Source organism: Benincasa hispida, chromosome 6 (assembly GCF_027475165.1).
Source record: "Benincasa hispida cultivar pf3 chromosome 6, pf3_genome.v1.1, whole genome shotgun sequence".
Taxonomy (NCBI): Eukaryota; Viridiplantae; Streptophyta; class Magnoliopsida; order Cucurbitales; family Cucurbitaceae; genus Benincasa; species Benincasa hispida.
This window is the reverse complement of record NC_143483.1, coordinates 45,546,118-45,559,841: the sequence shown is the minus strand read 5'-3', so window position 1 is coordinate 45,559,841 and position 13,724 is coordinate 45,546,118. Positions and strand designations below refer to the sequence as shown.

Genomic DNA, 13,724 nt, shown 5'->3' with positions numbered 1-13,724 from the left:
GTATGCTTAAATATAAGCCTGCTAATACTCCCATCAACCCAAATCATCACTTAAGCAAAGAAAACACCATGGTTAACAAGATCAGTATCAAAGACTAGTTGGAAAACTAATCTACCTAACTCACACCAGACTTGATATCTGTTTTGCAGTAAGCTTTGTAAGTTAGTTTATGAATATACCAACTGAAGCAAATATGCAAGCTGTTTATAGAATACTCAGGTACTTGAAAGGAACTCCAGGAGAAGGACTGTACTTCAAGAAATCTAGGAAAAGAAACATTGAAGTATTCACAGATGCTGATTGGGCAAGCTTAAAAATAGACAGAAGATCAACAACTGGATACTGTACCTTTGTTTGGGGAAACCTAGTCACTTGGTGGAGCAAAAAACAACCAGTCGTATCTAAGAGAAGTGGTGAAGCTGAATTAAAGGCACTAGCTCAAGGAATATGTGAAGGAATTTGGCTCAAAAGCATCCTATCAGAACTTAAAATCACATAAGAAAAACCAATGGAGGTACACTGTGACAATCAAGTTACTATAAGTATTGCGAAAGACCCGGTCCATCATGATCGCATAAAACATGTGGATATTGATCGACACTTTATTAAAGAGAAAATTGAAAACAAAAGTGTCCATTTACTACATACCCACCAAGATGTTGATTGCTGATATTCTTACAAAAGCTTTATTCAAGAACACTTTTGAAGTCTTTAAAGACAAGTTGGACTTAATCAACATATACAATCCAGCTTGAGGGGGAGTGTTGAATATAGAAAGTCTTCTTTTCCCTTGTTTCTTTGGAATATTATTTTGTAATTAGTATTTATTCTTTTTCTGTAATATTCTTTCCTTATTTCCATTCTTTGTTCCGTTGATTATCTTTGCTATGTTTGGCTCTTATCATTGTATATATTAGGACTATACCCATTTGTAAAGGAATGAGAAAAATTCAGAGAATTGAGAAATTTCAATAGGAAGTTTGAAAATGTGCTTAACACATTCAAAATAAATTTATGCACGAGGACGTATTCTTCTATATTTATTAATGGAAGGCCATGAGGATGTATTCTTGCGTCTAGGGGAATTAGACAAGGTGATCCATTATCACCTTTTCTTTTCCTCCTAGTTAGTGAAGTGTTGGGTGCTCTTCTAGCTAAGTTATATGGAAATGGTTTATATGAAGGTTTTGTGGTAGGAAAGGTGAAGATACTTATTCCACTACTCTGATTTGTAGGTGACACTCCTTTTTTGCAAATATGATAACTGTATGTTATTAAAATTGAAAGAAGCCATTGAGTTATTTGAGTGGTGCTCAGGACAGAAGGTGAACTGGGAAAAATCAGCCTTTAAGTGGGATCAATATAGATGAAAATGAGTTGCTGGAAACGGCTGGATTTCTAAATTGCAAGGCAGGATTTTTGCCTTTTCTTTATCTTGGTCTGCCATTAGGTGGGTACCCGAAGGAAGCTTCATTTTGGCAGCCAGTGATTGATAAACTTCACAAAAAATTAGATAAATGGAGGAGATTTAATTTGTCTAGATGAGGAAGAGCTACCTTGTGCAATTTTGTTCTTTCCAATCTTCCAACTTATTATATGTCCTTACTTGCAATACCCAATAAAGTGATTCTCTCACTAGAAAGAATAATGCAAATTTTTTTTGGAAAGACATTTATGAAGTAAGTCAAATCATTTGGTGAAATGGGACATTGTTACATGCTCATTAATTGATGGAGGTTTCAGTTTGGGTGGTCTAAAAAATAGAAATATGGCTTTACTAGCTAAATGGGGTTGGCAGTACACGGAGGAAGAAAATTCTGTATGGAGAATGGTGGTTAGAAGCATTCATGGAAAGGACTCCTTTAACTGGCACACAATTGGGAAGATTGAAATTAGCTTGAGAAGTCCTTGGATTAATATTTCGAGAATTTGGTTGAAAGTGGAAGCTTTGGCTCCTTTCAAACTTGGCGGTGGTGATAGAATTGCTTTTTGGACTGACAATGGATAGATGCACTTCCTCTAAATATTCGATATTCAAGACTTTTTAAGATTGCTTTGTTACCAAAGGGGTCCATAGCATCTCATTGGGATCATATGCTGGCTCTTGGTCTATTGTCTTTCGATGATTGCTTAAAGACTATGAGATAATTGAGTTTTAGGATTTGCTAACTCTAATTTCAGATAAGAGAATTTTGGATAATTCTGATACGAGAACATGGTCCCTAGAAGCATCTGGTAAGTTTTCAGTAAAATCCCTTACTACTCATCTCTCCCTTTCATCTCCTTTGACAAATATCTTTATAAGGCTTTATGGAAGACTAAAAGTCCAAGGAGAGTAAATATTCAAGTGTGGATAATGATTTTTGGTCTCCTAAACTGCTCCTTAGTCATGCAAAGAAAGTTCCCTTCGGTTTGCTTGTCACCTTCTATTTGCTCTTTGTGTAAAAAGGATGGTGAAGATTTGCAGCATCTTTTCTTCAATTGTTCATATTCAGAAAAATGTTGGTGGAAATTGTTCTCCAAGTGCCCTAGATTAATTTGGATCAATATGGTTAAGGCCTTACTAGCAGAATTGTGGTTTGAAAAAAACCAAAGAGTGTTCCATGATAAAGAAGCAGGTTGGTTGGGTCGGTTTGAATTAGTGCGAAGAAATGCTTCAGCCTGGTGCACTCTTTGCAAGTCTTTCGAAGATTTTATCATACAGGAATTATGCTTAAAAACTGGCAGACCTTCATTTTTCCAGAATTTTAGTAGTTTTTGTCTCATTTTTGTATTATATGGCCTAGCTTTCATTTGTATTATGGTGCATCTTTTGTGACTTTATTTGCTCGTATTGTTTTGTATTTTGGATTGTTTTGGACTCTAGGTTGTCCTTTGATTTCATTATCATGTTAGTTTGTATGGATATGATGAGGGTGCGAAGGGGGTGTCAACCTAGTTGAGATGCCCGGGTGTGCCTCTCTTGCTCTTTATCTTGTACTTTGAGCAGTTGTCTCCTATCAAATTATGAATAAAGAGACTTGTTTCTTTTCTTTTTTTTTTTTTTTAAAAAGTGCTTAACACTGGTAGCACCGGATATTGAAATACCCTTTCACACTGTTCGTTTAATGTAATGGGACTTGAAATCCCTTTTTTTCCCCCTTGGTATGGAGTTTGAATATCTTTTCTTCTGTCCCTTCGGGGACATCCAATATCTTTTCGTCTGGATATTCAAGGGGTCCTGATAGCCTGTCTTTATATGGTTTCTTGTACTTGTCTAATGGGAGCCATTATTGACATTTTGGCTCATGTTTTTAATAGTTTAGAAACTTGCTCATATATAAGGGTGGCTGCTATTTTTTTTTTTTTTTTTTTTTTTTTTTTTTTTTTTTAAAAAAAAAATTTTAAAATTTAAATAATAATAATAATAATAATTATTTTAAAATTCAAAATCTACATTTTTTTTTTTTTTTGTAGAGAATATTTTATTGATAAAATAAAAAGTTACAACATAGTAAACGTGGATCATAAATAAAGCAAACCAAAAACACCCAAAGAATTCGACAACACACAAATCCCCCAAATAGCTTTGAAAAACAACTTAACCACTAACCATGGTTTCTCAGAAAGGAATCTCAAGTATAAATATCAGGAAAAAAAAATGATTGGTGAAACTTTTAGAAAGGCTACACCATAAAGCCGCTGATAACTTGATAAAATCAAAATTTTCGAACCACTCTTAAGCTTTTGTCATTGAAAGTTCTAGAGTATCATTCACCCCCAAATGACCCACTTCATAGCTTTGATTGAGTTAATCCTACATTATCTTAGCCTACATTAGGAAAAAGATCTGATCTTGCTTGGTTATAGGAACTTGTGCTCCTATTCATGTTTTCTTGGGACTTGAACTTTCTGTTTTAATTCATTACCTCATACTTGTCTCTGGTTGTTAGGTCCAAGCAGAATGTAGGGGTGATCTCAGGCCTGATCCTCGACTCGATGCCGTGAAGATGATAGCTCTTGCTATTCAGACTGATAGTGGCCCCATTGTTGAAGTTGTTTTAATTTTTTGTACGAACATTGATTCGTCTAAGAGGTACGATATTTATGGCCACAATGAAAAATTGTACTCTTGAACCACCACACCTTTGTTGATTAATCTGAATTTATGGTGAATTTACCCTGGCAAACCTGAGATTTTTGCTGCATACAAGGGTTTTTAACTAATGGAATCCTTTGAGTTTGGATATTCCAAATTTTATGCTATCTACTTGTTAAGATAGGTTCACATATGTATATCTCCTTTGTATCCTACTCTGTTATCCTAGTTTGTTCTTCATTTGGTTATGTATTTGTGAGACATTTTGTTCTTGTTTTTTCTTTTTGGGTGCTTGTGAGAAAATGCTGGGTGCATGTCTTGCTGTCCAGTTGTCTTTACTTAATGCACAAAGGTGTATCATAATAATTAGATGTCCTTAATTATAAAATTAGCTGATTTCTAGAAGTAAAGATGATATAAGTTGGATGTCTTCTCCTTTATTGACGCACTTTTTTTTTTTTGGTGTGATAATGTCTCATTTCTTTTCCAGAAACCGTGATGGGATAGGCTACAATGTTTTGGTTCATCATGAAGAGAAGTCTTTATTTCGAAGTTTTATGAAAATTATATATTTAACTGACCCAGATATTTTGATTGGCTGGGATATTCAAGGTAGTTCTCTTGGATTTTTGGCAGAGAGAGCTTCTCAGCTCGGTATAAATCTGCTAAATAAGATATCTAGGACACCAGATGAAGCCAAGATGCTGGATGGAAATTCAAATACTCAAACAGAAATTCCAGGAATCTTGGTTTCTGAGTTGGTAAATTCTGATTCTGCTGTAGTAGAAGATGTAGTAGAAGATATGATAGTTGAGGATGAATGGGGCCGAACGCATGCCAGTGGAATCCATATTGGTGGTAGGATTGTTCTAAATCTATGGAGGCTTATGCGCAATGAAGTTAAGCTTAATATCTACACGCTTGAAGCTGTTGCTGAAGCTGTTTTGAGACGAAAATTACCTTACATCCATCATAGGGTATTAACACAATGGTTTAACAGTGGTCCTCGACAAGCGAGATTTCGGTGCATTGAATACGTGACGGAAAGAGCAAAGTTGAACCTACAATTATTGATGACGCTTGATATGGTATTTTCATATTGTTTTTCATAAAATATAATTGCATTAGTCTCTTTGGGATTCATATATAGGGATTTGATGAGGGTGCTATGGGTGTCGCAGCCTAGTTGAGATATCTGGGTGCATTCACTGACCCTTCTCTTTCTCTCTTTTATGTTCTCGTGTTTTTCTTGCTATTTTGTTTCATTATATTTTGAGCAATAGCCTCTTTTCATTATATCAATGAAAAATCCTGTTCCTGTCTAAAAGAAATAAAATACGATAGCATCATGCAAACATATGTATGTAGGTTACTGTGTAGGCTGGCCAGCTAACTTTCATTTTCTACTACTTCCAAGTTTTTGGAGTTCCTTTTCGTGTGATTTGGAAAGGGTTGCCTCGCAAATCAGTTCATTATATGTTCTCAACTTCCATGGATCGTGTAGCATGCATATCCTATACAAGCATGGTGGACAACTATCCATCACAAAGAGTTTCTATCTTTTTTGTTTGTTCTTGTTTTATTTTGTTTTGTTTTGTTTTCCTTTTGTCATTTATGTTAATGGATAAATCGTAGCTTCCTTTTGAGATTAAGGGTGCTTCCTTTGGTGAACAATTTCTCAATAATTTACGATACATACAACTGGAATGGAACATGAGAATTCTTAATGCATAGAAGGCAATTGGGAAAACGACTATAATCTTGCTTATTGAGTTCTTCTCTTTGGGTTTTTGCTTCTAAGATTTTTTGAGTAGGTTTCTTCTTTCTTTGATTAAAAATAACTGGATCCGTTTATTCAATTTTTATTTGTTGTATTTATTTTTGGAGTTCACTGCACACTGTAAAAGATATTGGCAAAACAGAAGAGTCATAAAAGTTTGGTTTTGTTGGTTGGTTTGTTGTTTTGGGTTTAGCATTATCTTTCCTGCCCTTCTTCATCCTACATACTTTTTGTTTGTATCTCTAAACTATACTCTCTCTTATGGATCTATTTATTTACATAAGCAAATTCTTTCGTTCACATGATGAAGATTATATCACAATGTGTACCTTGCAGATAAATAGAACTTCAGAACTTGCTCGTGTGTTTGGCATTGAATTTTTTTCTGTTCTATCTCGAGGTTCACAATATCGTGTTGAATCTATGTTGCTAAGATTGGCACATAGTCAAAACTATCTGGCAGTCTCCCCTGGGAATTTGCAGGTCTGAATCGTTGGTCACTTGCTCTTCCCTGAATAATTTTTGATAATGTAGGAAGTTGCACTTAGGCTTTTTTTATGTTTATTTTTTCTAATTTGTAAAAGTTTTTATTCAATGTGTATTTTGTGATAATTTATTAGTATGCATCCCATCAATATCACCATTTAATAATTATTTTTCACAATATACATTAGTAAGAGCTTTAATTAGAGAAGATAAGATTGAAGCTGGCTTCTTCCCTCTTTTTCGTAATCAGTATACTGGGGGGAAGGGGGGGATTCAATCCTGAGGGTATCAACCGAAGGTTTATTTTCATTTTCATTCTCTACAATAAATACTAGTAAGAACTAGAATGTCGTGCTTTCTTTCAAGATTATTACTTGTGTGAATTTGATGTCTGTTGTTAGATATAAATTTCTGTTATTTTTTGGATATGCTAATGATTGACCATTGGTTGGTTGTATTCTTTCTTTATAGTTACTTGGAAGTTGGAATTGGTGGAATATGTAAATACTGTATTTATAGTTTGAGTATTTCTTTTTACATACTTGATGCTTGATGATTTATCTGTTTACATACTCAATCTCTGACTATGTATATGTGATTTCTTTTTCTTTAATTTTCTTCTCTTTCTCTCTCCCGTTTTTCTTTAGTTTCATGCCTGGATGTCAAGGTTAATTTCATTAAAAAATTATTGCCAAGAAGTTCTTTCATGCTTTTTCTTTTCAGTTTTTTTATTATCTAAATCTAGTTTTTGATTTTTACTTTTGTTTAACATATTTATGATTCCATTATGAATAATAATGTCTGTCATGTTATGTTTGTTTTTCTGTTAGGTCGCATCACAACCTGCAATGGAATGTCTGCCACTTGTGATGGAACCGGAGTCTGGTTTTTATGCTGATCCTGTTGTTGTTTTAGATTTTCAGTCTCTTTATCCCTCCATGATAATTGCTTACAACCTTTGCTTTTGTACATGCTTGGGGAAAGTAGCCCCTTCAAAGGTCAATACGCTAGGAGTTATTTCATATTCACCAGAACGACAGGTTCTTGACGAATTGAAAGATCAGATACTGTTCACTCCTAATGGTGTAATGTACGTACCACCAAAGGTAGATCTCTGAAAACACGTCTTTATATGACAATATGGAATATAAAGAAAATGACCATGAAAAATGAAGAATATTGCAGGAGTTTCTACACGCCTAACTAATATTATTGGCTGATAGATAGTTTTATATATGACTACAATTTTTTAACACCAAAATAGTTTTATGCTATAGGTATTAATTCTATTAGATTTTGGTTTAATGTTTACTTTCTTACCATCAATGGGGTTTGTGATAGAAATTTTTTCAACGATAGCAAGCTTCATTTTTGTTTTTTTTTCTTCCTTGCAATGATCTTTTATGTCTCATATACTTTGTAGGCATGAGAATGAGGAGAATCAGAATTAGAATTGAGATTAATCTCTTAGTATTGTGTTTACTAATATAATTGACATTAAACTCTTTGTCTCTTTTTATCCTCTTATTAGTTCTGTATCATTTTCTTAAGAAAACTAATATAATGTTGGATTCAAAACAAAGAAAAGGTGTATTATAGTTCTAAATTTCTATGTGACGATTAAAAGTTTTTTAGGGAAAGTACAACCCAAAAGAGGAAGAAGAGAAAAACTCAATGCTCAGCAACTCTCACACCCAAACCCAGAAATTACAGTGTAGAAAACCCACGGAAGAATCTTAAAACAGAAAAATAATCACCCATGATCTCCCACTTTTGTGTGCTTCAAAAACAATTTGTGAAACAAAAGGGCCCTAAGAGTAATAATTTTGATTTTGATTTTTTGATTTTTTGATTTTGTTTCTTCACAGTTTATTTGCTATAGTTTTCACCTCTCTCAAAATATAACAATTCAATTATTAGACAAATTTCCAATGAACCATGCCTTCAGTTTTCACTCTTGCAGTACAAAGAGGAAAATGCAAATGTTAATTCTATTAGATTTTAGTTTAATGTCTTCCTTTCTACAGTGAACGAGGTTATTGATAGAAATTCTTTTTGACGCTAGCAAGCATCATTTTTTTTGTTGTTGCTGTATTTTTTTTTATATATATAAAAATAATTTTCTTCCAGATGATCTTTAAGGTCTTGTTTACCTAGTAGGTATGAGACTGAACGTTGTTAAGGTCTTCTTTTGGAACCACCTAATCAACTTGCAGAATCTTTGTTATCAATGTCCTGTTAATGGCCATGTATTGGTGTAGATATTTACCCCTTTTTCTGATTATAGTTTTACCATATATTTGGCCAAATGGATAACTTTTTTGTAACTCCATTTTTGGCCTCTCAGGTCTCTACCCTATCTTTTTTGTGGAATAAAAATTTTAATATTGCATATCCTAATATTATGTTAGAGTCAGAATAAAGAAAAAAAGGATCTTATCATTATTCATGTTGTTATTGCTACTATTTATTTATGTACTTATTATAATATTTTCTTTTTCACATGTGAGAATCAGTCTTAATTAATTATGGGACCCATTGCAAAAGTAAAGATAGAAAAAGGATAAACGAAGTTGTAAAAATTAACTGTGGGATTGATGAATTTGAAGATTGAAATGAGATTAGGGAATCTCTTTCTCCATTTTGATCTAGGACCTACAAGTCAAAATGGAATAAAAAGAGACTCATTTTCTATTTACTGTTCCAATGAGTAAATCCACCCGTATGTTCTCTGTCTTATCACTAATGAACACTGTACATTCAGGGTATAGTGGTATGAAAATAATAACATTACTGCTTTGTTCCCTATTGATTTCTCAGGTTCGTAAAGGTATATTGCCTCGTCTTTTGGAGGAGATATTATTGACTAGAATCATGGTAAAGCAGGGAATGAAAAAGCTGGCTTCATCACAGAAAGTTCTTCAGAGGGTATGGCTATTTCAGACTACAGTAGTCTTATTCTTTTGGCAAATCGTTGCTATTGGTAATTATTGAAAAATAAGAGAAAGGAAAAAAAGAACACTAGGTTTACGTGGAAAACCCTAGGTTAGGGAAAAAAAACCACGATAGGAGAACTTTATTAATTTTTGTCACACTTCAAAACACTAGACTTAGATATAAATAGATATGGCAGAAACCTAAATATAGTAGGAACAGATAAAAAGACAAACGCCCTTAGGGCAAATACACTTATTTCAACATTCTCCCTCAAGTTGGGGCATAAATATTACTAAGACCCAACCTGCTAGCACAAGTGTCGAAGCTCTGTCTTAGTAACCCTTTGGTGAGAACGTCAACAACCTGTTGGTTCGAAGGAAGGTAGGGAATACAAATGCTGCCACTATCTAGTTTCTCTTTAATAAAGTGTCTAGCAATCTCCACATGTTTGGTTCTATCATGTTGTACGGGATTGTTGGCAATACTGATAGCTGCCTTATTATCACAATAGAGTTTCATGGGACCATGACTGTCCAGGTGAAGATTAGACAACTTTCTTCAACCATATCTCCTTGCATATCCCCAGACTTATAGCCCTGTATTCTGCCTCAGCACTACTTCGAGCAACCACTCCTTGTTTCTTACTTCGCCAGATAACAAGATTACCCCACATAAAGGTACATTATCCTGAAGTTGATTTTCTATCTGTAACGGATCCTGCTCAATTTGGGTATACTTCAATGAATCTCATGTCATGTTTTCTGAACATTAAGCCATTTCCAGAAGTAGATTTCAAATACCTCAGAATCCGAGTAACAACCTTCATACGTTTCTCATATGGAGCCTGCATAAACTGACTGACCATGCTGACAGCATAGGATATGTCTGGTCTAGTATGAGATAGGTAAATCAATTTCCCTACGAGATGCTTGTACCTGTCTTTATTTACTGGAACTCCTGCAACATAATCTCACAGCTTAGTATTTACTTCAACGGGAGTATCAATGGGTTTACATCCAGTCATTCCTGTTTCCCTCAACAAATCCAGAGTGTATCTCCGTTGAGAAACGAATATTCCATCCTTCGATCTCACTACCTCCATACCAAGAAAATATCTCAAACTACCAAAGTCTTTGATCTCAAATTCACATACCATTCTCTACTTTAGTTTGACAATCTCTGCTTTATCATCTCCTGACAAAACGATATAATCGATGTACACAACCAGAACAACAATCTTTCCCGATTCGGATTTCTTTGTGAATAGAGTATGATCAAAATGCCTCTGAACAAAGCCTTGGGACTTAACGAAGGTAGTGAATCTGTCGAACCACGTTCTCGGAGACTACTTTAAGCCATATAAGAACTTCCTGAGTTTACAGACTCGATTGTCAAATTGTGCTTCAAACACAGGAGAAGGGCTCATATAGATCTCTTCTTCTAACTCTCCATATAGGAAAGCATTATTTACATCAAGTTGATGGAGGGGCGAGTCTTTGTTAACCACAATTGAGAGAAGAACCTGAATTGTGTTAAGCTTTACTACTGGAGAGAAAGTCTTCGAGTAAACAATCCAATATGTCTAAGTGAAGCCTTTAGCAACCAGTCTAGCCTTGTATCTATCAAGAGTCCCGTCAGACTTGTACTTGACAGTGAACACCTATTTGTATCCAACTGTTTTGTGACCCTTAGGAAGAGTAATAAGATCCCATGTCTTATTAGTTTTGAGAGCTTTCATTTCTTCCATGACAGCAACTCTCCACTTGGGGATTTTCATGGCCACATGCACATTGGTTGGTATTTTCACAGTATCCAAGCTGGTAGTGAAGGCTTTAAACCCAGACGACAAGTTACTGTAAGATAGAAAACTATGCATGGAATGTTTGGTACACGATCTAGTCCCTTTCCGTAGAGCAATTGGTATATCAAGGGTGGCATCATAATCTCCTACTTTTCCTGACTCCTCATTAATACAAGGATGGTAATCATGCTTGCTTATTTGTGGCAAGACCTCACTCTCCTGAGTTTCTCCTGGTGACTCATCACAATTTGCAGTTTTGTCTTCATTTGGAGCAATCTCATTCACAACTTTCAGCTATATCACCTTTAACACACTCATCTTTACTTCCAGAAGCATCATTAAAAATAGAGGACGCTTGAACATGAGCAAGTACTGGTTCCGATTCTTGAGCAGTTCCCCTTGGAGCAACATGAGCCGCTATTCCCTTTCTAAGATTCTTCCTGTAGTATGTTATCTAGGGTACTTGTTTTTGTAGGAAGGACCGGGTCAGACTTAGGAAGGACAGGGTTTGTATCAGGATTAGGCTCGAAGTTTATAGGAATAGAGTAGGTAGATGAGTTAGCCTCTTCACTAGTGTTCTCCCCCTGAAGAGGACTAACGGGGTTGATCCTCAAGGAACGTAACATCCATAGTGAAAAAATACTTCCTTGAGGATGGATGAAAACACTTATAGCCCCGCTGGAGAAGAGGATATCCAACAAAAATACATTTTTGAGCATGAGGAGCAAATTTTGTTTGGGGAGGACCGTGGTTATGAACAAAGGTAGTACACCCGAACACATAAAGAGGGACATCAGGAAAGAGACGCGTGGACAGACAAGATTCTTTAAAGCACTCGAGAGGTGTTTGGAACTTACGGGATGACATACGATTGATGAGGTGAGCCGCAGTGAGAACGTCTCCCCAGAGGTACGAGGGAAGGGACGTAGGAAGCATGAGAGATCGAGCAACTTCTATAAGGTGACGATTTTTCCGTTCAGCTACATTGTTTTGCTGAGTATAGGTACACGAGTTTTGATGGATAATTCCTTTCAAATTCAAGAACTCACGAAGAGTGTTATTAACAAACTCCCGTCCATTATCACTCCGTAGGATAACAATCTTAGTATTGAACTGGGTTTCGACCGTAGTATAGAACTGTTGGAAAATAGATGATACTTCTGACTAATCAGCAAGAAGAAACACCCATGTAAGACGGGTGTGGTCGTCAATTGCCGGATACTGTAGTAATGTTCAATGGGCCCCAAACATCACTATGAACCAAATGGAAAGGTTGGGAAGGTTTATATGGTTGAGAGGGAAAGGTAAACCTGGGCAGGCTGTTTGGCACGTATACAGACATCACAAGACAAGGAGGAAATATTATAAAATGAATGGGGAAACAAATATTTCATATATTGAAAGTTTGGATGACCAAGGCGAAAATGCCATAACAAATAGTCTTTTTCAGAAATTGTAAATGATAATAACAAACTAGTCCTAGACGAACTACTAGAGGTAGTATCTTCAGAAATGAAATAGAGGCCCCTACCATGCCAGACAGTGCCAATCGTCATCCCCGAGCTCAAGTCTTGAAATGAAACATTATCAGGTGAGAAGATAACTCTGCAGTTCAAATCCCTAGTTATTATACTTATAGACAACTGTAAAACTCTTAGGTTTGAGAAAGAATCAGAATGCTTTATTCATTAACCAAAGATATGAATATATACAAGAGTACAAAGCATAAAAAAGGAAAATATCACAAAATATTTACAAGAATGGAAAACCCTAACTATAGAATTATAATACTCCCCCTCAAGTTGGAGCATATATGTTAATCATGCCCAACTTGTTACATAGATAATCTATACGTCTTCCATCCAATGCTTTCGTGAAGATATCTCCTAATTGTTCTCCCGTCTTCACATATCCTGTAGATACCAACCCTTGTTGAATTTTCTCCCGTACAAAATGGCAATCAACTTCAATATGTTTAGTCCTTTCATGAAAAACTGGATTAGAAACAATATGAAGTGTTGCTTGATTATCACACCACAACTTTGTCGGTGTGGTGATTTCAAATTCCAACTCAACAAGAAATTCATATATCCAAATCAATTCACACACAGATTGTGCCATTGCTCTATATTCTGATTCTGCACTTGAACGTGACACCACATTTTGCTTCTTACTCTTCCAAGAAATCAAATTGTCACCAACAAAAACACAGTACCTCGAAGTTGATCTTCTATCTTCTTTAGATCCTGCCCAATCGGCGTCTGAAAAACATTCAATATTATTATGACCATAATCCTTATATAATAAACCACGCCCGAGAGTAGCCTTCAAATAACAAAGAATCTGTTCCAATGCAGCCCAATGATCAATTGTAGGGCATGACATGTATTGACTCACAATACTTACTGAATAGGCTATGTTGGGTCGAGTCACTGTAAGGTAATTAAGTTTTCCCACTAACCTCCTATATCTTTCATGATCTTTTAGCAATTCTTCATCTTTTGTGAGCTGTAAGTTGGGCATCATTGGGGTGCTACATGGTTTGGCCCCTAGCTTTCCTGTTTCAGTCAACAAATCAAGTACATTTCTCTGTGATAATAGAATTCCTTTCTTGCTTCTTATTACCTCAATTCCTAAGTATT

The 13,724-nt window shown here is 35.4% G+C and overlaps 1 protein-coding gene across 4 annotated transcripts in view; it reads left to right on the top strand.

Moving 5' to 3' along the window:
- Window positions 1-13,724, top strand: part of REV3 (recovery protein 3) — a 65,702-nt gene that overhangs the window by 42,183 nt on the left and 9,795 nt on the right. For all 4 annotated transcript variants that reach the window (XM_039034165.2, XM_039034167.2, XM_090314722.1 and 1 more), the window contains 5 exons: window positions 3,933-4,075; window positions 4,569-5,166; window positions 6,195-6,341; window positions 7,175-7,450; window positions 9,165-9,272. In XM_039034165.2, the coding sequence (XP_038890093.1) occupies window positions 3,933-4,075; window positions 4,569-5,166; window positions 6,195-6,341; window positions 7,175-7,450; window positions 9,165-9,272 (1,272 nt within the window). The remainder of the gene's footprint in view (window positions 1-3,932; window positions 4,076-4,568; window positions 5,167-6,194; window positions 6,342-7,174; window positions 7,451-9,164; window positions 9,273-13,724) is intronic.